Source organism: Cydia fagiglandana, chromosome 20 (assembly GCF_963556715.1).
Source record: "Cydia fagiglandana chromosome 20, ilCydFagi1.1, whole genome shotgun sequence".
Lineage (NCBI taxonomy): Eukaryota > Metazoa > Arthropoda > Insecta > Lepidoptera > Tortricidae > Cydia > Cydia fagiglandana.
Genome location: NC_085951.1, coordinates 2,694,077 through 2,722,057, shown reverse-complemented (window position 1 = coordinate 2,722,057; position 27,981 = coordinate 2,694,077). Strand labels below are relative to the sequence as shown.

Genomic DNA, 27,981 nt, shown 5'->3' with positions numbered 1-27,981 from the left:
GATTAAGAAATGATGTTGGATTCCTTTCATTCACGCCACACAACAAAATTATGTAGTCGTTTTTGGTAAATGACTCATACATATCAAAGCAAAGCGTGTATTAGATTTAATTGTTATCTTGTACAAAAATCGCGCAATATTGTTATCAATACTTCCAAATGTTGTTATCGCCCGAGTATAAAACCCAGGCCCACCGGTCAGTGGACATCAATCAATCATTAGACATGTTTGTTACGACACTCGTAGTACTTGGGTCCGCTTTGGGACTCTTCTATCTATACTTGAAGAAAAAAAATGAATACTGGAAGTCCAGAGGCCTCGTTACTCCCAAGCCTTTGCCACTTGTCGGTAACTACGGGGATTTCATTCTGCTGAGGAAAAACCTATTTGACACTGTCACTGACATTTGCAAACAATTCCCTAAGGAGCCTATCGTCGGTGCGTACTACGGTACGGAGCCGGTTGTCATCGTCAAGGATCCCGAGCTCTTGAAACTCGTCATCGCCAAGGACTTCTACTACTTCAGCAGCCGAGATCTCCAGGGACATAACGAAAAGGAAATAATGACCAAAAATGTGTTCCAAGAAAATGGGGATACCTGGCGCGTCATGCGGCAAAACCTCACCCCGGTCTTCACTTCAGCTAAGATGAAGAAGATGTTCTACTTAATTCAAGAACGCACGCAGGACTTTGAGAAATTCTTGGCTAGAGAAATCGATGCTAATCCAACACACGAAGTCAGGAGCTTCGTGGCGAAATATACCATGGATTGTATCGGATCATGCGTCTTTGGCCTTGAAACTAAAGTCATGCAAGAGAAGAGCGACAATCCTTTCGTGGCCATCAGCGAAAAAATTTTCGACTTTCCCGCCCCCAGGGTTTTTAAGAATATCATGAGAACTATCTGGCCAAACATTTTCTATGGATTAGGCATGAGAGCTTTCGATAAGGAAATTAGTGACTTCTTTAACAAGCTTATCGGTGGTGTCTTCTCTGATCGTAACCATACTCCTAGTTCAAGGCACGACTTCATCGATTTCATCCTTGGATTCAAGATAAATAAGTACATTATAGGAGATGAAATAAAAAGTCTGAAAAATGGAAGCGATGCAAGAGAGAAAGTGAAGCTTGAAGTAGATGATGGAATGTTAGTAGCGCAAATGATGATATTCTTTGCGGCTGGATTTGAGACGTCAGCAGCGACTATGAGCTTCGCTTTGTTTGAGATGTCCAAAAACCCTGAAGTTCTAAAGCGTGTGTTAGACGAAGTGGATGAGTATTTCATGAAGACCGACGGAAAGGTCACGTATGAGTGTGTCACCGATTTACCTTACTTGGAAGCTTGCGTCGACGAAGCTCTTCGCATATACCCGGTACTAGGAGTCCTGACTCGCGAGGTGGTGGAGGATTATCGCATGCCGTCAGGTCTGCTGCTGAACAAGGGCATACGCGTGCACATACCGGTGCAGTACCTTCACATGCACCCGGATTACTTCCCGGAGCCAGAGAAGTTCCAACCCGAGAGGTTCTTGGGAGCCAACAAGGATAACATCAAGCCTTACACGTACTACCCCTTCGGAGATGGACCTAGGATTTGCATAGGTAAATGCAAATGTAGTACTTCATCTTTGTTTCATTTCACATGTTGCTCGCTCTTGTCCTTTCTCTATCATTTAGGGTCTATTGCACCAAATGTTTGGGGAGACCGAGGTGAGTTATGACAGAGGAGAGTTGAAACAATATCGATTTTTTGGAATCTAATAACCGTTAGTGAGCTCGCAACAGTGTGCGTTTGTTAGCTCGCAACTTGAACTAACAAACGCGCGCTATTGCGACCTAGTTTTTAGTTAATAGATTCCAAAAAATCGACAATGTCAGAACTCTCCTGTGTCACAACTCGCCTCGGTCTCCCTACGCTATCACATTAACCTTAATATGCTCTTACTGAATAAATGAGTTAAGATTATGCATACAATCTTGTTAATATACTTAGGTCGTCTAATTTTATTTTCATTTCCCCAGGCATGCGTTTCGGGAAGATGCAGATGATGGCAGGCCTGGTCACGTTGCTCCGACACTACACCGTGGAACTGCCCCCCCACGTGCCCAAAACGGTCGAATTCGAGCCGTTAGCCTTCACGCTGCAATCCAAACATAAGATCGAGCTGAACTTTATTCCGAGAACCAAGGGTTCTAGTTAATAATCGACAATCAACTCCTTCAAATGCAATCCATAGGTTGAAGCAAAAATTAAATATTTGAATAATATTTGACATATTATTAGAAGACTGTATACCTAGTATAGGTATCTCTTGGTTCCACATGAGCCATGCACTGTACGACAGAGTTTTGAACTTCTTGCCTTTCGTTGCAAGCGCCACACGTCAACTTCATGAGTTCATGACACGGTAAAATGTTTTTATGCCATGCGTCACACTTACATATTTGTTAGAACGTGACAGGCATGGTGACAAATGATAAAGAACCGACCATCTTATCCCTACAGCACGGATATCATGGTCGCATTTTTATCACCTGTCATGTCACGTATCACTTTCGTAATTGTTAGAACGTGACAGGCATGGTGACAAATGATAAAGAGCCGATCATCTTAGCCTTACAGATCACTTTATAACTTCAGAATATGTGATATTATAATAAGGCTACAAATATAATGACCACCAAAAAATACTTTGGTACCCTAAATAAAAAAATCATGCTTACCAAAAAAAATTACTGAACACCAAAAAAATAAGGCCTAAAATTACAAATGTACCACCATTTTAATTACGACTGCACTTCAAATTGTATTCGAATACCAAATATATTGAATGATTACCAAAAATCATTAATGATCACCAAATCTTGAAGACCAAATAAATGCGATATTTTCACCTAAATAAACCACTATGATACCAAAAAATTTATACATATAACCAAATAAAGTAAAATGATGCCAAAATTACTAGACCCTCCCGCTCAACCCCCGTTCCCCGCACCGCATAACTTAGGTAGGCATACTGAAATGCTACTAGAAAAGTATGTTAGGTTAGGTTAGTACTGCTATCAGTTAAGTGGGCTAGGTTAACACTGCGACCCTTACAGAAACGAATTGCTACTAGAAAAGTGGGTTAGGTTAGGTTTGAACTGCGACCCTTACAGAAAAGAAATGCTACTAGAAAAGTGGGTTAGGTTAGGTTTGAACTGCGACCCTTACAGAAACGAAATGCTACTAGAAAAGTGGGTTAGGTTAGGTTTGAACTGTGACCCTTACAGAAACGAAATGCTACTAGAAAAGTGGGTTAGGTTAGGTTTGAACTCCGACCCACACAGAAACGAAATTCTACTAGAAAAGTGGGTTAGGTTAGGTTTGAACTGCGACCCTTCCAGATAAGAAATACTACTAGAAAAGTGGGTTAGGTTTGAACTGCGAACCTTACAGAAACGAAATGTTACTAGAAAAGTGGGTTAGGTTAAGTTTGAACTGCAACCCATACAGAAACGAAATGCTACTAAAATTTATATGCTTTTTTTATATGCGAAAATTTTGCTTTGCTTTAATTAGGATAGCAAGATTTAAAAATTTGGTTATAATTTTACATTAAAATGGAGTTCTAATTTTGGTGGTCATTTACTATTTTTGGGTTTACAATGATTATTTTGGTGTCATTTTATTTAATAGGATAGTACGATGTAAAAATTTGGTTATCAATTGAGATTAAATTGGGGTTTGAAATTTGGTAATTATTTACAATTTTTGGGTTAATAATGATTAATTTGGTGTCATTTCCTTTAATAGGATAGTAAAATGTAATAAAATTGGTAATCATTTCACATTAAAATGGTGTTATAATTTTGGTGATCATTCATTATTTTAGGGTGGTAAAGTAGATTTTTTTCGTATTAAATTTTATTAAATCTGGTGATCAGTTAAATAGCAGCCTTATAATAATATTCTCATTGTGAAAACGTAAAAGAGTTACCCAGGATATTCGGTGTATATTATATTAAGTATTCGTAAACATTATTTTGTGCATTTAATATACATATAAGTTAAATATTAAGACTGTGATAAAGATGTTTGAGGAAATACCTCAAATAAAATATTATTTACTTATTTGATTTTATTTTTAATTCACTAACTAAGTAATTTCCACTTAAACTATTTTACCACTTTATTATTTACTAAATACGGAATTTTTCTCCATTTCTAAGCATTTATTTTGAAATGAAAGAGCTAGAAATGAAGGAGTGGAATCTTTGGGTGAATTTTGTATGTGATTTACGGGTTCATTTTAGGATTTTGAGCTTCAGCGCTAGCGGAGTCTTGTATGTACCTATCTGCTTCAAAGATCTTGCCTTGCAGTTTTCCATTAAGTAGTTGAAACTTTAGGTCCATGAAGTCCTAGCGCCATTGTTTGCAGATTTTGCGAAGCGTCTGGTTGACGCACGACGTAACCAACCGAAAAGCTGGTGGCTTTCTCGCACAATGTTGTATCGCAATGCTGATAAGCATTGCGATACAACGAGGAAATACCGCCAGCATCCTTGCAACAATATGCCTCTGGGCCTATTTTAGATTTAAGCTAGTTATTAATTTAGTCTTGTAGTATCACTGCATATATTTTTTATGTAAATAAAATATTTATTTTTAGTAGTTGATTGTGATTTTTATAAATCTCTCTCTAAATAAAATACATAACACGAATAAGTGTAAAAAATAATTAAAAATAAATTGCAGCCGAATAAAATTAGTTAGTAGTGTTTGTTAACTTACTTAATTCTATTAATTTAATAAATAAATATTGCTCTAGAACATAGGTATTGATTTATGGTTCATACAACCTATGTTACATTAGCATTTCATGCCTTATAATAACTCGTAACGGAACAATATAAAATAAATAACGAATTCCTACCTATTTCTACTTAAGTCAATTAGGAAAAACAATACAAGACATCAAAACATCGCTTCTTAATACCACATATTAGCCCAAAATAATGTACAAATATATATATATCTAACGTGGAGTTAATCCATGAACGGCACAGCTAAACGATAGAATTCATAAAATATTAATTATAGGAATGTAGCGAGGTTGACTGCGACACTTTTCCAATTCAAATCTGACTGACGGTTCCACTCAGGATGTCATCTCATTTCGGGCTGTCCTCAGAATCAGCCAGGAACCAATCCATTAAAGAAGCTGTTCGGGTCATTCATATAAAAGTCACTGTATCGCAGTCAAACACACTCAAGCATAGACTATTTCAATACTTGACATTCCATCAAACGCAGCCGTCATACATTCATTATGACGGTCTGCGACATATCGTTTTGCTAAAAATAACTATATAAATACAAACTAGTTACGTACTTATGTAAAATCGCACATCATTGTTGTTAATATCTACTTAATCGAGGTTGTTATCGTGCGAGTATAAATTGAAGGCCCACCGGCCAGACGAAATCAGTCAATCATTAGACATGTTTGTTACAACACTCGTAGTGCTTGGGTCCATTTTAGGACTCCTGTATCTATACTTGAAGAAAAAAAATGAATACTGGAAGACCAGAGGTCTCATAGCCCCCAAGCCTTTGCCGCTTCTCGGTAACTACGGGGATTTCATCCTACTGAAGAAAAACCTTCCTGACACTGTCACTGAAATTTGCAAACAGTTCCCTAAGGAGCCCATCGTCGGTGCGTACTACGGTGCGGAGCCGGTTGTCATCGTCAAGGATCCCGAGCTCTTGAAACTCATCCTTGCTAAGGACTTTTACTATTTCAGCAGCCGAGATATCTCGGCACACGCAGGAAGGGAAACGATGGCAAAAAATGTGTTCCAAGAAAATGGGGATACCTGGCGCGTCATGCGGCAAAACCTCACCCCGGTCTTCACATCAGCTAAGATGAAGAAGATGTTCTACTTAATTCAAGAACGCACGCAAGATTTCGAAAAATTCTTGGCTAGAGAAATTGCCGCTAAACCAACTCACGAAGTCAGGAGCTTCGTGGCGAAATATACCATGGATTGCATCGGATCATGCATCTTTGGCCTCGAAACTAAAGTCATGCAAGAGAAGAGCGACAGTCCTTTCGTGGCCATCAGCGAGAAAATTTTCGACTTCCGCACCCACAAAGTGTTTAAGAACGTCATGAGAACTATCTGGCCGAACATTTTCTATGGTTTAGGCATGACGGCCTTCAATAGAGACATTGTTGACTTCTTCAACAAGCTTATCGGAGGTGTATTCTCTGATCGTAACCATACTCCAAGTTCAAGGCACGACTTCATCGATTTCATCCTAGGGTTCAAGAATAATAAGTTTATTACGGGGGATGGTATAAAATCTCTGAAAAATGGAAACGACGCTAAAGAAAAAGTGAAATTGTCAGTGGACGATGAACTTCTAGTGGCACAAACTTTCGTATTTTTCGCGGCTGGATTTGAGACGTCAGCAGCAACTATGACCTTCGCTTTGTTTGAGATGTCCAAAAACCCTGAAGTTCTAAAGCGTGTATTAGACGAAGTCGACGAGTATTTGGTGAAGACCGACGGAAAGGTCACGTATGAGTGTGTCACCGATTTACCTTACTTGGAAGCTTGCGTGGACGAAGCTCTTCGCCTATACCCGGTACTAGGAGTCCTGACTCGCGAGGTGGTGGAGGACTATCGCATGCCATCAGGTCTGCTGCTGAAGAAGGACACGCGGGTGCACATTCCGGTGTTGTACCTGCAGATGCACCCGGAATACTTCCCGGAGCCAGAAAAGTTCCAACCCGAGCGATTCTTGGGAGCCAACAAGGACAATATCAAGCCTTACACGTACTGTCCGTTCGGAGATGGACCTAGGGTTTGTATAGGTGAGTGTACCTACAAGTTAAAACAAAACCTAGTACCTAATACTACCTAGTTTATCCTTTTTTCGCGTATCATTTTTTCGTTCGCTCTCTTCCTTTCTCTATCATTAAGGGTCTATTGCACAAATTTTTGTACGGGAAGTTACATAAGTAGTTCAATGCTGAGTCACGTTGATAATTTCGTCGATTGTGGTTTGTACAACTGGTTCTAAATTAATCCGACCGAATAGTGAGCAAAGTTAAAAACTTTTTGTTTCTCAGAAACAATAATAAACGTACGCAATAATATAAATTTCTTTTACATACCGACTATTTAAAAATGTTTTAAAGAGAAGTACTCGAAAGTATAAATAACTATCGCCATTTTAGCATTTTTTGTCGAAGTTGATTTACATCAATGTGTTTTACAGGCCCATAGTTGTCCCCTTGCACCTCAATATTGCTCTTGAATAAATGAGGTTAGATTAAATGCATACCTACTTACAATCTAGTTCTACTTCTCTAATTTTAATTTCCTTTCCCCAGGCATGCGTTTCGCGAGGATGCAGATGATGGCAGGCCTGGTCACGTTGCTGCGACACTACACCGTGGAACTGCCCCCCCACGTGCCAAGGAAGGTCGAGTTCGATCCTTTGGCCTTCACGCTTCAATCCAAACATAAGATCGAGCTGAACTTCTTGCCGAGGACCAAGGTTTCTAGTCACTAATGAACTCCTTCAAATGGGATGCATTTGTCTGTAATATTTTTGGTTATTTAAAGAATGTTTGTTACGGAATGTTTGCTACTTTGAGATGTTTGTAGAGAATGAATATTCGATTGACATTACGATATGACGTCGACCTTGACGCGGGAGGCCTATAAAGGATGACTCACACTAGGACGGGCCGGGCCCGGGCCAGTGCGTCTGACATGTCATTTTCTATTATGGCTGATCGGTGATCACATGGTGCATGGTGCTTTTCATAGAAAATGAAGCTCCGGAAGCTCCGGCCCGGCCCGTGTCTGGTCTAGCGCGAGTAATCCTTATGATTTTTTGTTATTTAAATATTCGTTATGGATATGATATGAGTTTAGTTTTTAACTCCTGAAGTAGAAATGTCCTGAGCTTTCCCCATGTTAGGAAAAGATAAAATGTGTGTTACGAGTATACCTAAATATTTTAAGCTAGGGCTAAAATACTATGAAGCCAAATTTATTGTATCTCGTTCCTAAGTAGGAACATAAATAATCTTTTTAACATAATATTACTATTTTTATTTAGAGTACTACTAATGTATAAAGTACTAAGTATTAAGTCTAGATACAGCTAGCCAATTTAAAGGCCTGTGCATACCGGCTTGCGTGTGAGTGACGTGCACGTGCGCTAAAATGTTGGAGCCGCACACGCACACGTCACGCAAGCGGTGTGTCGTCTCTCATAAGGATCTGTATACTACAACGCCGCACGCACACGTGCACGTCACGCACACGCAGCCGGTGTGCACAGGCCTTAAATTCTAGGCCACCTTATAACTTGTCACAATTTAATAATAAATATTGTGATAAAGTAAAATGTAACTCTGAATGTAAAAAGCTAGTAAATTAAATGTGTATTTTTTAAACGTTATATTATGCATTTATTGGAAAATTAAAATATAAGTTAAATGTAAAGACTGTGATAAAGGTTTTTTTAAGGCAAAATCGTTAATAAAATATTATTCAATGAAATATCATTTTTAATATTACCTACTGAACTCAACTTTCACGATTCATTATATTTTATTATTAACTAAATAAAGTCGGTATTTTAAAGTGCCTCAATGTATTGCAAATCAAATGCGATTAATACGGTTAACGGTGACGTTAGAAACGTCAAACTCTTATAAAATATGACGTATAAATAACACTTGCACTGCGAGTGCTATCAAAATCGTTGCAGTCTTGTCTTGATCTGACCAGTCTGACTCTACACATCTAATACAATACAATCAACGATCCTTTGATTTCTAATAAAAGTTATATAATTATTTGTGAAACAGATGGAATAATAATTATGAACAAGATTGAATATACAATGTCCTTGAACTTCCCAACCAGTTTGATAGCCGTTGGGGCATTCGGCCCGATTCGAACTTTTATATACGTCAATTAATAGATCTAGAAACGATAGGGATTCGATATGTCAGTGTTAAATGTGACGTTTCTTCAAACAAAAACGTCACTTTTGTCACTGAGACTAGTCCACATCGTTTCTAGATATATTCATTGTAGTATATTAAAGTCAGAATCGGGCAGCTCGTTTACGATACACGTGTAGTTGAATCATAATCAAGAGTATTTTATTATCTTAACAGCAATAACATGTTATCAGGATTCATTAAAAATATATGTGACGTTCCACGGCAAAAGGTACCTTATCGCGTCTGGCGCTTACGTCGCATAGCGCAGCAATAATATCGGAGCGACGTTAATAATAGCGTAAGCGCCAACCGCCATAAGGTACCTTCACCCGTGAGACGTCACATATATAGATGTCACTCCCTTCGGTTGTGTTTTAATTTATTTCCTCATTTCCGCACTTGTGTCGTAATAGTTATTTACGATACAAGTGCGTAAAAGAGAAAATTCGAAACGAGTGGCGATAAATTAAAACACGACCGAAGGGAGTGTTTTCAATCGACACGAGTTGCGAATTATCTATTCGCACGTGTATCGTACAACGTTTTACAGTACAATTACATATGGCCCTTTAAACTTTTGACATACGCACGAAAAGTGCTATTTTACGCACTAGTGCGGGAAAATAGTACCATATGTACTGTAAATAACTATTTAGATTTCCGAATCTGCTGCTGTGTTATAATGAGTTATTTGAACGGATCATCATGACTTGGCAATTTATATAACAGATATAAACAACAACACTCTTATTTGACCATCTGTGTACCTTTTCTCTTTGTAATAAGGGTTATTATTAGTGCTGGTGGCCTAGCGGTAACGGTAAGAGCGTGCGACTTTCAAACCGGAGGTCGCGGGATCAAACCCCGGTTCGTAGCAATGAGCTTTTTTTTTTATTGTTCAGAACACATACAGTCATACATAAAAATATAGATATAACTTACAAAAAGATATAAGAACAGACCAGGCCGCGTAGCCAAGATGACGATCGCTTACGCTCCGTAGCGATCGAAACGCAACTGTCACTGTCGCACTAATATGGAAGTGTGATAGAGAGACATAATGGTTTTCGTTGTCGAAGCAATAGCGATTGTAATCTTGGCTAGGCCGGCTGGAGGTTCATAATGTAAGCATGTAAATATTAAAAGGTACAAAAGCGTTTTGCGAAGAGAAAATAAGTAAAACATAACTGATAATACTACTACCTACTAATTATAGTCATAATTTATTTTATCAAGAGCAGTTTGGATCTCGTATGTTCTTTTAAAGCTGCAAGAGAGTGCATAAATGGATCGACGTCACAGAAATACTCATTATAGTTTTTACTTTTTACTTTTTGCAACTTATGTACGAAATATCATTTTGTTCACCGTATTGGAGGCTGTGATACGTCTTCGTTTTAATACGAAAATTATACCAAACTTGTCCTAGAGTCACCAGGCGAAAATTTTTTTTTTAAAGATGACGGGTGCCGGCCATCTTTGTTTGTACCCCGCCCTCCCCGACTAGACGCTCATTTCTTATTGCCTCCCGGACTAGAAATGCTTAAAAATGCTCAAGGAACATATGTGATGACGCACATAGCTTAAGCACGTAGCTTGATAAAAAAAACTGGGCAAGTGCGAGTCGGACTCGCGCACGAAGGGTTCCGTATCATAAGGCAAAAAAAAAACAAAAAAAAAGCAAAAAGAAAAACGGTCACCCATCCAAGTACTGACCACTCCCGACGTTGCTTAACTTTGGTCAAAAATCACGTTTGTTGTATGGGAGCCCCATTTAAATCTTTATTTTATTCTGTTTTTAGTATTTGTTGTTATAGCGGCAACAGAAATACATCATCTGTGAAAATTTCAACTGTCTAGCTATCACGGTTCGTGAGATACAGCCTGGTGACAGACGGACGGACGGACGGACGGACGGACGGACGGACGGACGGACAGCGAAGTCTTAGTAATAGGGTCCCGTTTTACCCTTTGGGTACGGAACCCTAAAAATGAGCTATGTATGGGAGCGATGCACAACTGCTTTCACTAGGGAAACAACGGGTACCTACAGGTAATCACGGTCGATATAATGGCTCCTCTACACGATGGGCCAACGCCGGCCACTCCAAGGGACGCATTTATGCGTTAGAGGGAGCAAGTGATATTGCTATCTCATTCTACCGCATGGCTGCGTCCCTTAGAGTGGCCGGTGTTGGCCCATCGTGTAGAGAAGCCATAAGTCTAGTGAAACTAACCGTGAATCATACAAAACTGTCAAATTTGGGTGGTTTTAGGTACCTACTAGCTATTTAAGAAAGAGTGAAAACAAAATCACTATGACTTATGATATTTCGTGTCAAGTCATCGTGATTGTGACTACGGTGATAAAGTAAGTACCTAGTTACTAGGAAGATAACATTAGTAAGAAGCTTGTGCCAAAAAGAATAGATAGTATAGAGGGGTCCTGTCATTGTAAATGTTGTAGTCATTGTAAATTTACTGCCATCTATCGACACACGACTATAACTCGAAATAAACACGTAAGGTTTACTCGGGTAATTCCGAATGTCGAAAACTGTCGGATAATTCCGAAAAGAGACTTTTATTATGATGGAATTAAGGGTGATTTTCATTTGAATTTCGGAATTATCCGACATTCGGTATTACCCGAATACACCTTATAAAATTATCAAAAAAATGAATATATATGGATAAATGATTTTATTATTTTTATATCATTTTGACCCATGTTCATTCACTGATATCTATGTGTTAAAATTGTTAAATATGAAACGATGTCGTCACGCCATCTAGCCGAGCTTAGGCTAAAGGTGAGAATGACTTTTTCTTGATTTCCGAGGCACGTTTTTTTCTTAGACTTTATTCATCTTTTGCTTGTGCTAAAAGAAATGAAACGTGTTATGATAAGTAGGTAGGTATGTATAAAATTAACATGTAATCATGACGTTACTAATAATTTACGTATCAACACCGTTATCGCTCCATTATTATAATTAATAATTAAAGGGTAAATGGGCCGTTACTAATGGCATATTTACTATTTATTACGCGGTCATCACACAGGGTTGCTATTACGTCAAGATTTTCCCTGACATGTCAGGAGTTTTGGGGCCCGATTCGGATTATGAAATAGACATCTATAGACATCTTTTAGACATCACCAAGATACGATAACGATATGTTTAAGATCTAACCTGTCAAATTTGACATTTGCGCGATTCTGGAGATACTCTTGAACGTTTTCCACAGGATATTAAGTACTTAGAGATCTAATTCACATCTAATAGATATCTTACTCTATCTAACGTAAAAGTGACATTAGTTGCCCGAATTGCGCTGCAAAAGAAAACTAGTTGATATCTAAACTATAACGTATCTAGAACGTGTCGTCTATTGTGAATATCTTGAAGTTCGAATACGGCAGTTGCTCGTTTACCAGGATTGCAGGGGAACTTCGCGGGTGCCAGGATTTTTTAAAACCCTCAGTTAATTACAAAAAGTTTAAAGTTGGGCAGAGGGAAAGGAAGTAGTGAGTTAATTAAGAGGCTGTAATAGTGACCCAAGAAAGGTTCAGTTTTGTAGAAGTAGCTAAGTATACCTTAAGTTTAATTAAGAATCTTCTCGGTACGTGCCAGGATTCTAACTTACGACGGTTAAAATTAGAGATGCAACGGATAGTTGTTTGGCCGGATACCGGATACCGGATATTCGGCCTGACCATCGGCCGAATATCCGGTATCCGGCCGCCGAATATTCGGCCAGCGGAATTATACCTACATTTCAGTTTTTCAAGTGCGCATTCCGCAGGTTTGACCTGTTTCCTAATGAACGTTCGCGCGGAAACATTGGTAGGTTCGAAATGAGTGCGCGTGCAAGTCAGTGGAATGTTTAAATTGTTTTAAAATAATAAACAAGTACGATTATGACCGTGTCTGATTCTTAAATCCAATTTGTTTACTCCAAAATCAAGCTTTGTTAATCCGGTCACTATCCGGTATCCGGCCGGATAGTAAAATAATGGCCGGATTGGCTGGATACCGGATAGTAACCAGATATCCGGTGCATCTCTAGTTAAAATATCTACAAATTAACTTATCCTTTCATAATCACAAGGAGTAATTGAATTATGCTTTGAAATGAAAACAAAGTTCTGTCTTTGAGTTTGTCTGTTCAGTTTTATCAAAGAGTTATAGATACCTAATAAAGGTAGCAAACAGAGATCGTTTTTATTACGACAAATGCATAGTGGATTTTACGTTATTGATACAAACAAAGAAAGAACCAAATAAACATAATAAAACTTAAAAAAAAACCTACAGATAATAAATTTGGCCCAGATCGCCGTCAACGGGCAAGGTGCCCAGAAGGCTGGCCGTATTTCCCCGCTGTATGGCGACACTAATACGCTAGGCAAAATAATGGCCAGCCCTCTGGTCACCAGAAGCCTCTATTAGGCGCCGACAAGTCTTTGTATAGAGTTTTTATTTTCCGTCCTTCAAGACGGCCGCAAGTAAACGCCTCTAGCAAATTATTAGCCTTTGCTCTTTAGATGAGATAGCTAACACATTAGTTTCAGGCGTCTAGAAAAACGGTAACATGCACGGGAGCGCGACCAATTACCAGTACCGTCTTTACCATAAGGGCACACAGGGCCCTTTCCCAGGGCCCCCATCCTCAGGGGAGCCCGAAAGACAGACAGTAACAGTATATTTGATTACTCATAATTAATAGAAGATCATTGTAGAAAAATGTTAGTTTATCTCGCTTTGTTTACTTTCCAATAGGGCCCCAAATTCTTATGTGCCCAGGGGCCCCAGTATAGTTTAAGACGGCCCTGCCCATTACCAAACTCATGGAGCGTATTATTCACACAGTGACCTATATTAGTTATTTTTACCTTACTTGCATTTTTTTAATTTGCATTACTTGTTTTTTTTGCGTTATCACCAGATTCTCCACTACCCAAAGATATACCTGAAAAAGATCGCTCTTTAGCGAATAGATCGCCTGTTGTCTACCATACTTTCATTTATATGCTTAGTCGTTTCTTTTGATACAGGTAAGCAATAAAAAATGCTTGTATTGTCAGCGACGCACTCCACCAAGCTACAGAACACGACCGGTGGACACAATTAGTTGATGGAATCAAACGGAGTCACGATCCTCAGCAATGAGGGACCGATTGAAGAGAGAGGGCATTGTATTGTAGGTACTTATTTATATATTAAGTATATCGCACTCGAAAAAGACTACCAACTCTTCAACTACGCAATGAATCCAATGGTATGGATGGCAGGTGGACCAAAATGTTAACGGATTGGTGGCCGGTTTCGGATGACAGCTCCTCTACACGATGGGCCAACGCCTTCCACTCCAAAGGACGCATCCATACGGTAGAACGAGATAGTAATATCACTTTCTCCCTCTATCGCATACTGTGGGACTTAGTTTGAGCTTACTGTGGGACTTAGTCAATCTGTGTAAGAATGTACTATTTTTTTTTTATCGCATAAATGCGTCCCTTGGAGTGGCCGGCGTTGGCCCATCGTGTAGAGGAGCCATGAAAGAAGCACTGTCCGTTGGCTCGTTGGGTGGATGACATTCGGAAAATCGCGGGGCACTTTTGGATGAGACTAGCCCCGGCTCGGGATAAGTGGCGTACACGAAGAGAGGCTATGCTCAGCAGTGGGCGACTGAAGGCTAGACTAGAATGATGATGATGAATGAATGCAATTATTTATTAAGTTTAGTGTTTACTTGTTAATCAAGACAATTGACATAACAGTCGGAGGCTAATTTCGGTGATACCTACGCCATAGTTTTTTACCCCGTTGTTAATTCGTCGCGGGGCACTTTTGGATGAGACTAGCCCCGGCCCGGGATAAGTGGCGTACACGAAGAGAGGCCTATGCTCAGCAGTGGGCGGCTGCAGGCTAGACTAGAATGATGATGATGAATGAATGCAATTATTTATTAAGTTTAGTGTTTACTTGTTAATCAAGACAATTGGCATCACGGTCGGAGGCTAATTTCGGTGATACCTACGCCATAGTTTTTTTACCCCGTTGTTAATTTTCCTCGAATGACACGTCAAATTGTCTGCGGCAAAAACACCAGGAAGTCGATAAGTGAAAGCGAGGCTGATTGCGACCTTCGGTTATCACTAATGACTTATACCTATTGTTTTGAATTAAGTACTACCAGCATCATTCAACCATTACTTTATATCATACTCATAGTTTACATTAAGAGTTAGCAGCAAGCTTGGTTTTCCATACAAAGGTAGTAAACGCTCTCATTTTAAAACGACTATAGTTCGTATTTTTTAGCATTAGAAAGAACTTGAAAGAACGTAAGCGATCTTGGCATGTCTTTTAATTGAAAAGCGCTTTTTAAAAATCAGTAACTATTACTTATGAAAGCAGAAGAATATAAATGATTGTATTAGATTCATAATTGTTACATATTTGCCGTAACATATTTGTGAAATGTGTTTTTCAATTAAAAGACACATCAAGATTGTTTACCTTATTTCTAATGCTGAAAAAAACGAACTATAGCTACCTACATTGCTCTGAGACTATGTCTTACAATAGGATAAGATATATCTAGTCCTGTAATTAGTTTATAACAGTATGTAAATTAACGAAAACCATTTACTCAAACCCGTTAATGTGTAGGTCACACTGAGCAACTTTTATTATGGCATCAACCCCGAAAACCCCAAAAAAATTTATGGTTTCATACATATGGGAGGGTAAATTTTTTAGCCATAGTGAAAGTTGCTCAGTGTGACTCACACCTTAACGGGTTTGAGTTGGGGCTAGGTTGATCTGTGTGTGTGTAAGTCCCTCTAATATTGATTTATTTATTATTTCATATCAAAATCTAGTGGTAGGAATGATTACAATATATAAAAAACACTAATAAAATGAGAACAAAAACAACGATATCTATTATTTGTATTGAAAAATATCTGAACGCGTATTATTAGCCCCGATCGAGATGAGATGACTCCATAAAATATTAACCTCTATATGACCCCGACTACCCGACACGGGTAAAAAGCAAGAAACAGTTTATCAGGACCCTTCACAGCTGTAATGGAATGGACTTGTCACGAGAGAATAGGGTTGTTTAGGCTTTCACACACTGCAGGCTGTACTACCGAGTAGGTATATTGACGTGATATCGTCTTATAAATCTATGAACACCGGTAGCATGTACGAAAAAGTGTCACGTTGTGGACGGATCTCCATGGTATCGTTGTGGACGGATCTCCATGGTATCGTTGTGGACGGATCTCCATGGTAACGTTGCGTTACGGCCACTTATTCCTTAGAGAATATAACCAAAGGAGTGGTCATTAACAGGCGTTCCCCTCTGTCAAAAAAAGGCGGCCAATGGTCAACCACATGTCAAACACATGTATGGACTGACGTTTATCTGACATGGCTATGTTGACGTTACGTATACATTTGATGTGCCCCTCCCCCGCAAAAAACGGCGGACTATTTTATACCGAAAATTATAGAAATCCTTTGGAAGACTAAGACTTATTCATCATCACTTATTCAACATTAATTTACAGACAAGTGGATCTTTTTTAGGGTTCCGTACCTCAAAAGGAAAAAACGGAACCCTTATAGGATCACTCGTGCGTCTGTCTGTCCGTCTGTCCGTCTGTCACAGCCAATTTGCTCCGAAACTACCGAACCAATTAAGTTAAAATTTGGTACACATATGGAAGTCTGTGACCCAAAGACGGATATGTAACGTCAACAAATGAATTTTAAACATAGGGGCTACTTTTGGGGGGTAAACGATAAAATTAAAAAACAAAGTTTTGAAAACAATATCGTGTTACATATCAAACGAAAGAGCTCATTGTGAGAATCTCAAATATATTTTTCTTATAAATTTACAATAAAAAATTTAGAAGTTATTCAAGAAAATAGACAAAAATTGACCATTCCCCCCCCCCTCTATCTCCGAAGCTCCTGGGTCTGAAATTCTGAAAAAAATAGACAAAATAGTCCTTTAGCTAAAAATGACAGGAAAACCTATTAGAAATCTAGAGTTAAGCGTGAGTCTGATTTAAGAACAAAAATGCAGTTACGTTTTTTTAGGGACACAGCCGCAATGGTTTAAGTGAAACGTGATGTAGACAGCTATTGGGAAGGCCCTAGGCCGATATCCGCATAAGGCCGAAGGCCCGAAGCGTCCCGAAGAGACGTGCCTTTAGCTTCATGCGTGAGTCGGACTGAAAACAAAAAATGAGACTAGGCTGTATCTGGCACACAGTCGCAATGGTACTTGTAGTACTGATTGATTAGGTTACTATTGTTATGTACGTGTTTTAAAAAGCACTATACAGGTTGGCCAAAAAAAAAGTGTATTCCCGTTGCCAACGTGCAACCCCAAAATTTGACTGTTTCATATATATTGGCTGGTCCGTTATCTATGGGAGCATACATTTTTTTTCGCGATTTCGGGGTTGGTCCCATACTAAAAGTTGCTTAGTATAATCTCAAAACCTCCTTGGCTACGGGAATGCACTTATTTTTTGGCCAACCTGTAGGAATTATCTCTCTTCGGCCTTCGCTTTTATAACACTTTCGGAAGTTGTAGGAAGCACGACCCGTCGGACGCTCCGAGTTCAGCTCTATGCGGAGCTCGGTCTTCAGTCTTCGCATTTGGACACTTGTGTTGTGCTATTGTTCGGCATTTAATCTTCAGAGTTGTAGAGATGTAAGCTACCACGCCAGAAAACTTCATCTTACATCTGGTTTTTGATTGACCCGTTCGGGTTTTTCAAGACGTTTCACTCACGTCACGTTACACGTCCAAAAATTTTTTTTGAAAATTGTGTGATGTGATGTACGGAACCCTTGAAACACGAGTCCGACTCGCACTTGACCAGTTTTTTTAGATGATACTAACGTGTATTATTGGTTTATTATACGCGACTCTACTCATCACTGTGAGCAACTATTCTTATGAGAGCAACCCTGGAGTCGCAAAAAAATATTAAAAGTTCCATACTAAAGTTAATTTCGTGAATAATTGTTTAGGGCACGTAGAAGTAGACGACTGTGCCGAAATTGCGGATATTTCTTTACGTGTCTGTTGGCGGGCCCAACTGACAATCTAACTATAGAGTTAGACCAAGAAAAGTCTGCAGCGAGTTAGATAGCCCACGCAATGCAAGTGTTATTTACACGTCATAATTTCATGGAATTTTGACGTTTAATATAACACTTGCACTGCGTGGGTTAACAAAGCCGCTGCAGACTTTTCTTGGTCAAACTCTAGTAACTCTGGACTTTGGGGTGGTTGTTTTATGAATGAATGAATGAATAATATTTATTTCAGGACTAGTCCCATATTATGTTAGTAACAAGTTTGGTTTATGAAGGCAAAGCATATAACTTTATCGCTTAGCTCTTCATACGACATCTATCCTAAAAAGGAAGTGCCGTCAAGTCCGGAGCGACACGATTGTTAGATTGTCAGATACGGTTTCCGGCCACGGCGGCCATGATACTAGGCTCACTAGGCTGTAGCCGCGGCCACGCCTATTAAAGGTCCTTTGGGACACGATTTTGAATTGGCTACAGTCTTAGGTTATAAATAGATAGGCAATTGATTTTACATTTAATTTATAGTCTATTTAAATTAATACTTTTGCATAACGGGGTATATCTGTCATCCGATACATGTTTTCTTTTCGTTTGTCGATGTAGAGTTTGTTCGGAAAGAGAAGAGTCGTGGAATGTATTGGGCCCCATACATTCCACACAACAACAACACAACTCTCTTCTCTTCTTCCTCGCGTTATCCCGGCATTTTGCCGCCTGCCAGCCTGGGGTCCGCTTGACAACTAATCCCATGATTTGACGTAGACACTAGTTTTTACGAAAGCGACTGCCATCTGACCTTCCAACCCAGAGGGGAAACTAGGCCTTATTGGGATTAGTCCGGTTTCCTCACGATGTTTTCCTTCACCGAAAAGCAACTGGAAAATATCAAATGATATTTCGTAAGTACATAAGTTCCGAAAAACTCATTGGTACGAGCCGGGGTTTGAACCAGCGCCCTCCGGATTGAAAGTCGCACTACGCTCTTACCGCTAGGCCACCAGCGCCCTACCACACCCCGGACACTGGCGATCAAATGTATTGTAGGGATGAATTTATAGTTATAATGTCAATCCCAAATATATTTTAATCACTCGCGGACAGAGCGACCGATTTTATTATTAGATAATTTTCAAATGTATGAGCTCTGTTCTGTGTAAATAATCCTAGAGCTGCTGTAAGCGCTGCGTGCCGCGCTGAACGGTCTAACGATCCGCCCTCGGCTGCAGCGCTGACAGCGATGTATTGTGCCCGCTTCCCGCAGGCGCAGAGAGCCCTTAGATACGAATGTTGTTATCGTGGCTGTCATATTAAGTTGCTTTTTCTGTTAAATTTGTATTTCTAATAATTGTTTGGCTTTCGCTCTTACTCCTTCTATTTTATATAGATATGTATTGTGTGCCGTTACGGAGAATAAATCGGTGTGCGAAAACGAACGTTTGGTGCCTATTATTTGCTCCTGCATCTGCACCCGCTTACCATGCCTAGCACAACTCTACCTTCCACATCTACACTGGTGACCACGTAGAACACTGAAAATGAGCGATAACGAGAATGACGGATTCGTAGACTCGGAGTTGCCTGGGCCGAGCAAACCAACAAAAGGTACTCAAAAGGGCAGCATACCCACAGAAATTTACCGCATCGGCGTAAAAGTACCTGTGTTTTGGCCGGAGAAACCTGCAGTATGGTTCGCTCAAATGGAATCTCAATATTACTGCGGACGCGACCAAATACAATTACATCGTCGCGCAGCTCGATTCCCAATATGCTGCCGAGGTGGAGGATATAATTGTCTCGCCGCCAGCTACTGACAAGTATAAAAAGCTTAAAGATGAGCTCATCAAAAGACTGTCGGTGTCCCGGCAGAAGAAAGTAAAGCAGCTACTTAGTCAGGAAGAGTTGGGTGATAGAAAACCTTCCCAGTTTCTCCGCCACCTACGTCATTTGGCAGGGCCAAATATACCCGATGAGTTCCTGTTATCTATCTGGACGTCTCGCCTGCCAAGCAACATGCAATTTGTGATCGCATCGAAGCCCAATGACCCAATTGAAGAGCTCGCCGAGTTGGCTGACCGTGTTCACGACGTAGCAACTCCTCAAGTAGCCGCAGCATCAGCGCCTGACTCTCAAATGGCTATCCTCATGCGTCAAGTGAGTGAGTTGACTAAGGACATGAAAGCACTAAAAAGTCAGCTCGATAGTGACAGGCCTTCGCGATCAAGAGCTCGTGCTCGCGCGTCTAGCAAGTCCCGCAATCGCTCCAGCTCACAGAGGTCGCAGTCGAATTACCGCAAGTTTCCTGAGTGCTGGTTCCATGCGAAGTTCGGTGAGAAGGCAACAAGATGCGTGAAACCGTGCGATTACCAGGCGGGAAACGAGAGGGGCACTCGATAATGGCGACCGCCGTTTGCCCTAGCCCCGGTCGCTTATTTGTTACAGACCAAACAACGAAGATACAGTTTCTCGTGGATACTGGTAGCGACGTCTGTGTCTTCCCTAGGTCTCAACTAAAATATCGGCGACATCCTACCAACTACGAGTTAGCTGCAGCGAATGGCTCACCAATAATTACTTACGGTTACATTCACTTAGTACTGAACCTAGGCTTACGCCGCGACTTTGCTTGGCAATTTATTGTTGCGGATGTGACAAAGCCTATAATCGGCGTAGACTTCTTGGCATATTACGACCTTCTTCCCGACTGCAGGAATAAACAGCTCATCGACAGGATGACTAGCTTGTGTGTCGTGGCTTTGCCTGGATGTTCGACGGACGAAATTTCTTCAGTCAAAGTGGTGTCGGGTGAGTCAGATTATCATCGCATACTACTCGAATACCCCGACATTACTCGCCCATTTGGCGTTCATCGGGTTCCAAAACACAACGTCCTCCATTTTATAAGGACTACTCCAGGGCCTCCTGTGTCTTGCTCTCCTCGACGGTTGGCTCCGGATAAATTAAAGATTGCTCGGGACGAGTTCTCCGCAATGCTTCAAAATGGAACAGCCAGACCTTCAGAGTCACCTTGGTCGTCACCTCTGCACCTCGTCCCCAAGAAGAATAATGGATGGAGGCCTTGTGGTGACTACCGAATGCTCAATGCCAGAACTATTCCGGATAAATATCCCATTCGGCATATACATGACTTTGCTCACAGTATTTCTGGTTGTCAGGTTTTCTCCACCATCGACCTTGAGAAGGCGTACCACCAGATCCCCGTAAACCCAGAAGACATCCAGAAGACCTCGATCACCACACCGTTTGGCCTCTTCGAGTTCCCGTATATGACGTTCGGGCTCAGGAATGCTGCCCAGACGTTTCAACGGTTTGTGGACGAGATGGTAAGGGGGTTGGATTTTTGTTATGCCTATCTAGATGACTTCTTAGTGTACTCTAAAGATGAAGTAACTCACAAGGAGCACCTGCGCCAGCTGTTTGCTAAATTCCAGGAGTACGGAATGGTCGTTAACATTTCCAAATGTGTCTTCGGGGCGACGGAGGTAAAGTTCCTGGGCTACAGCATTTCAGCCGGAGGTACCAAGCCCCTCCCATCCAAGGTCGATGCCATCAAAGAATTCCCGGTCCCAAAGAACGTGAGAGAGCTGCGCAGATTCTTGGGGATGGTTAATTTTTACCGCAGATTTATCCCCGGGGCAGCAGCATCTCAGGCTCCACTTCATGCGCTTTTAACTGGATCTGTAAAGCCTTCTCATCCCGTCAACTTTAGCGCTGAAGAACATGAGGCTTTTGAGCGTTGTAAGGACACCTTATGTCAGGCTGCGTTGTTAGCGCATCCAAATAGTGAGGCTAAGCTGGCCATTGTCACAGACGCTTCTGATAGCGCCATGGGAGCCGCGCTACAACAACTTGTCAACGAGGAATGGCAGCCCCTGGCGTTCTTCTCGAGAAAATTGAGCCCCGCGCAACGTAGGTACTCACCGTACTATCGTGAGCTTCTGGCCATATACGAAGCGCTAAAGTACTTCAGGCACATGGTTGAGGCCAGGGACTTCACAATCTATACGGATCACAAGCCCATCTGCTTCGCCTTCAACTCGCGCAAGGATAACTGCTCACCAAGACAGTTCAGGCATTTGGACTTTATAGCGCAATTCACGACTGACATAAGACATATCTCTGGGAAGGATAACGTGGTGGCAGATACCCTGTCGCGCGTTGAGGAAGTCGCACAACCGATCGATTTGGAGCGACTTGCGCAATCCCAGGCGAGAGATCCAGAGTTGCAAGAGCTCTTACAGAGTGACACTTCGCTGCGTCTGAAGAAGTTCAAGTTGCCAGGTATTCAGGCCGAACTGTATTGCGACGAGAGCGACCAGACACTCAGGCCTTATGTCACAAAGGAGTTGCGCAGACAAGTGTTCCAGAGCTTGCACTTCCTTAGCCACCCTGGTGCTAATGCTTCCGTTAAGCTCGTCACAGACCGGTACGTTTGGCCAGGTATCAAAAAAGACTGCCGCGAATGGGCACGTACCTGTTTGTCATGCCAGAGAGCCAAGGTAACTCGTCACGTTTCTGCACCACTTGGGACATACAGACTTCCCAGAGCAAGGTTCATGCATGTACATATAGACCTAATAGGCCCCTTGCCAGTATCTCAAGGATTCAAATACTGCCTTACAGCCGTCGATCGTTATACGCGTTGGCCTGAGGTGGTACCGCTACAAGAGATCACAGCAGAAGCCGTAGCCAGAGGACTTCTACATGGCTGGATATCACGGTTCGGCTGCCCCAACGACATCGTAACTGATCGTGGCAGACAGTTCGAGAGCTGCCTCTTCAAGCACCTGTCGGAGCTAGCCGGCTTCCAGCATCGTCGCACAACGGCCTATCATCCGGCCTGTAATGGCCTCGTGGAGCGTTTCCACAGACAGTTGAAAGCTGCTATTACCTGTCATGCAACTAGCAACTGGGTAGACACATTACCCTTGGTCCTGCTCGGTATACGTAGTGCGTACAAGGAGGATCTCAACGCTTCGACTGCTGAGCTCGTATACGGAGAACCACTGAGGTTGCCAGGAGAGCTTTTGCACGCCAAGGCGCCCGATGACACCATTGATGTGACTGATTATGTCGCACGCCTGCGTAAGTTTGCCCATGATCTCACTCCAGTGCCAGCGTCACGCCATACAAGCAATAGACGAGTGTTCATATATAAGGACCTCAAAACTGCCAGTCACGTGCTGCTCAGAGACGATGCGAGTCATCCACCACTGCAGCCGGCGTATACTGGTCCGTACGAAGTGCTCGACAGAAGTGATAAAGTGTTTAAGTTGCGTGTGAACGGCAAAAGTGTAACAGTGTCTATAGATCGCATTAAACCTGCTTATATACTGGCCGATGAGCCGATTGTACCTATTACTCGTACTGTTCCACCTGCTCAACCTACTCCAGAGACTGAAAATACGGTAAAGAAGACTAGGTCAGGACGTACAGTGCGTATTCCAGATTATTATTATTAAGTTATTTTTATTTTATCGCCCTTGACGGTCTCTGGAGGGGGGTGATGTAGGGATGAATTTATAGTTATAATGTAAATCCCAAATATATTTTAATCACTCGCGGACAGAGCGACCGATTTTATTATTAGATAATTTTCAAATGTATGAGCTCTGTTCTGTGTAAATAATCCTAGAGCAGCTGTAAGCGCTGCGTGCCGCGCTGGATGGTCTAACGATCCGCCCTCGGCTGCAGCGCTGACAGCGATGTATTGTGCCCGCTTCCCGCAGGCGCAGAGAGCCCTTAGATACGAATGTTGTTATCGTGGCTGTCATATTAAGTTGCTTTTTCTGTTAAATTTGTATTTCTAATAATTGTTTGGCTTTCGCTCTTACTCCTTCTATTTTATATAGATGTGTATTGTGTGCCGTTACGGAGAATAAATCGGTGTGCGAAAACGAACGTTTGGTGCCTATTATTTGCTCCTGCATCTGCACCCGCTTACCACGCCTAGCACAACTCTACCTTCCACATCTACAGTATGAAACAATCGCGTTCCTACGTGCACAGCTAAGCTCGTGTAGGTGAACGCGTACTATGCTTGTATGAGTGAGATAAGACGTGCGAGGGTTTTCGCCATTTTGTTGTCAAGTTCGATGACCTTAGTGACTCAAAACTCATTGCACGAATTAGGAATAAATAAGAATCGTATTATGCTGTAAGCTCGATTTATACAACAGTTTCCTATTTTGAATCAGTATAAACATAAACGAAGTAACAAAATTTTTGTAAGGAAATCAGGCCACCAAAATATTACGTAAGTTGAAAACATAATTTTTTGTTCATATATAACACTTTAGATATTGTGTTGTTTTTAGTGTGATCTTTTCTTTTTTTTTTTTATTATGAATGGGCTTACTCATGGCCACAGACTAGCCGAGGCGTAGACGTGGCCTACGATGGAGCGAGCTCGCCCAGAAGGTGCCTGTTCACTCTTGATTTGAAGGTTGCCGGGTTATAAGAACACGGAAATATAGACGCCGGCAGGGAATTCCATTCCTTGGCATTGCGCATAAGGAAAGTAGAAGCAAAGCGCTTCGTGCGAATTGGTGGAATATCTACCATGTAAGGATGGAAACCGGCCGTGCGTCTAAAAGTCCGATGGTAGAATGGGGACGGTGGAATAAGCTCGTGTAGCTCCCCGAAGTGCAGCCTGTAGAATACCGACAGGCTGGCGACTTTCCGCCGATGGGCCAAAGACTGAAGCTTAGCCGTTAGCTTCTTGTCGCCAATCATCCTCCTGGCTCTGCGCTCCACTGAGTCCAAAGCGGCGAGTTGGTATTTAGCTGAGCCATCCCACAGGTGGCTGCAATACTCCATACACGACCGGACTTGAGCTTTGTAAAGTGTTAGAAGCTGTCTAGGTGTGAAGTATCGCTTCACCTTATTTAGGACGCCCAGCTTTCTGGCCGCAGTTTGTGCTTTAGACTCAATGAAGCTGCCGAAGCTGAGGACTGAACTCAGCTCCATGCCGAGGAGTTCCAGGCTGTCGGCAATAGGTACAGATGCACCCCGGAAAGAAGGAGTCAGGTCGAATGGAGTCCGTTTTGCGGAAAAAATTCTGATAGGTTTTGTAAATATTTGAATATTTTACGTGGCCTCCGCTCTGCGCACCGCGTCGTCGCGTCCTTGCCAGCCGGTAACTGTGAGGTAACCGAGAGCGGGTGGGCGGCACTTTCAACGGGAGGCAGGGAGTGTCCATACTGTACGTTAGTACTCTTTATTATACTGTGGCCCTACTACACAGACAGCAACACATTTATATAATTTAATAATCATTTTACGCAAAGTAACAGCCAAAGCCAGATATCCTATGTTTTTACAACAGTCGTGCAAGACTGCACCACCATTTTTTATAATTTTACTTTTTTCATATTTTTGTTTATGGTTTTTAGGGTTCCGTACACAAATGGTAAAAACGGGACCCTATTAAAGACTTCACTGTCCGTCTGTCTGTGTGTCACCAGGCTGTAACTCGTGAACTGTGATTGCTAGACAGTTGACATTTTCCTAGATAATGTATTTCTGATGCTACTATAACAACAAATAAGTACTAAAAATAAAATAAAATAAATATTTATGTGGGGCTCTTATACAAAGAACGTGATTTTTTTGCCGTTTTTTGCGTAATGATACGGAACCCTTCGTGCGCGAGCCCGACTCTTCCTTGACCGGTTTTTTACGTATTTTTGGTTATAAATTTTTTGATACTGTTTTGTCTGTTTTTTTAATTGTCAGATTACACTTTGTTTTCTCCAGAAACCAGTGCCTTAATATTACATTCTATTAAAACAGCGATGTCGTGACAATAACGAAATTGGGTCATAATTCAATTTATCTGACCGTACCCATGTCAAAGAACGAAATTTATTCAGGACTTAGAGCATTTAGAAACTGGAGACGCCTTGTCTGTAATTTTCTGTACACAAAAGGCTGCCGACTTTTGCGGGGGAATGGCACTTCAAATGTTTGGCTATATGTACCAGATTTGTACGTAACGTACAAATACCCATAATGAATAGAATCAGGCGTTACTCTGCGGAAATCCATATTAATTAAAACCAAAAATATTACTTTGCTAATCCGCGAAAAGATAACGTGCTAGTCAATCAGTGCTAACCCGTTATACTTACTTGTGTATTTTTTACATGCAATTAATGTTCCCACTCTCCCACCGCAAGAATAAATACACAAATAAAGATAGAGTTTCCGTTGCCGGGCGTCAGACCGTCAACATCTGAGGATGCCTTGAAGAGAGGCGAAACACGTGTCGAGTATTGTTGTTTTGGTGGTGGATTGTTATTTTTATTTGTGTATTTATTCTTGCGGTGGGGGGGTGGCAACATTAATTGCATGTAAAAAATACACAAGTAAGTATAACGGGTTAGCACTGATTGACTAGCACGTTATCTTTTCGCGGATTATAAAAGTAATATTTTTGGTTTTAATTACAATACCCATGTCAGACAAACGTCAGTCCATACAAAAGTTTGCAGAGGGGTATTAAGATCTTAAAGGCGACTCCAGTTGTTAAATGGCTAAGATTCAGGGACAGCCAGTATATTTAGTCAATAGTGCACGACACAAACAAACTTAGTATTTTATGGCGCTATCATTTTCGAATAACTTTAAATACGTTATACAAAACGAGGTCAGTTGTTTTCGAAGGTTGAAATAGACCTCTAGTTAAGAATAATTTGGATATTTACAAGCAAATTCTCAATGACAAATCGACAACACGTGCAACCTGTGTATCTGTGTGTCTGTGTGTGTGTGTGTAGGTAGGTAGGTAGGTATGGGAAGCCGGAACTGATCTTAATTTAATCAAGTGCGTTACATACTGCCGTATTCGAACTTCAAGATATTCACAAGAGACGACACGTACTATAGTTCGTTTTTTTTAGCATTAGAAAGAACTCCACAGAAGCAAGCGTGCAGTTTTTATCAGGCTCTTTAATTGTTAATAATTATTGAATTATCTAATGTAGCATGGTCAATACATATAACTTACTTCAAATTATTACCGCTAGAAGTGCCGGATTTGGAATCCCAAGCTTACTTCTGCGAAGTTCTTTCTAATGCTAAAAAAAAGGGACTATAGATCCATTCTAGATACGTTATAGTTTAGATATCAACTATGTAGTTCTCTTTTGTAGCGCAATTCGGGCAACCAATGTCACTTTTACGTTAGATAGAGTAAGATATCTATTAGATGTGAATTGGATCTCTAAGTCATATCCTCTGGAAATCGTTCAAGAGTATCTCCAGAATCACGCAAATGTCAAATTTGACAGGTTAGATCTTAAACATCGTTATCGTATATTGGTGATGTCTAAAAGATATCTATTTCAAAATTCGAATCGGGCCCATAAGTAGTTACTTAATAAGCTATTTGACAATATAATATATCGATGTGATAAACTCTATTTAAGTACTGCAGTTGTAGTGCATAATTGGTTTCTGTCGTATTTTCACGGAAACGTTCGTATTTGTCATGCTACTTCAGTCAACCTCAGTACTTTTTGTACCGAGACTGACTGAAATAGCAAGACACGTTCGTACGTTTCCATGAAAATACGATGGAAAATAACAACTGTAGAGTTAAGCCACGAAAAGTCTGCAGCGATTTTGATAGCCCTCGCAGTGCCAGTGTTATTTATACATCATAATTTCATAGAAGTTTGACGTTTAAAATAATACTCGCACTGCGTGGGCTATCAAATCCGCTGCAGACTTTTCTTGGTCTGACTCTATTGTACAAAGGTTTATTTAGATTTTATATTTGAATATTATTT

At 40.9% G+C, this 27,981-nt stretch overlaps 3 protein-coding genes across 3 annotated transcripts; all 3 read left to right on the top strand.

Annotated features, from left to right (window-relative positions):
• The first annotated feature begins 143 nt into the window (after nt 1-143).
• Nucleotides 144-2,218, top strand: LOC134674802 (cytochrome P450 6B5-like). Its single transcript, XM_063532942.1, has 2 exons — nt 144-1,602; nt 2,023-2,218. The coding sequence occupies exons 1-2, from the start codon at nt 159-161 to the stop codon at nt 2,199-2,201; spliced, it is 1,623 nt and encodes a 540-aa protein (XP_063389012.1). The 5' UTR covers nt 144-158; the 3' UTR covers nt 2,202-2,218.
• A 3,241-nt stretch (nt 2,219-5,459) lies between these two features.
• On the top strand, nt 5,460-8,571 carry LOC134674851 (cytochrome P450 6B2-like). Its single transcript, XM_063533007.1, has 2 exons — nt 5,460-6,866; nt 7,389-8,571. The coding sequence occupies exons 1-2, from the start codon at nt 5,489-5,491 to the stop codon at nt 7,568-7,570; spliced, it is 1,560 nt and encodes a 519-aa protein (XP_063389077.1). The 5' UTR covers nt 5,460-5,488; the 3' UTR covers nt 7,571-8,571.
• Nucleotides 8,572-19,704: 11,133 nt separating this feature from the next.
• LOC134674843 (uncharacterized) lies at nt 19,705-20,563 on the top strand. The gene is made up of 2 exons (XM_063532998.1): nt 19,705-19,851; nt 19,922-20,563. Exons 1-2 carry the CDS (start codon nt 19,705-19,707, stop codon nt 20,561-20,563), a joined length of 789 nt encoding a protein of 262 aa, XP_063389068.1.
• The last annotated feature ends 7,418 nt before the right edge of the window (nt 20,564-27,981 follow it).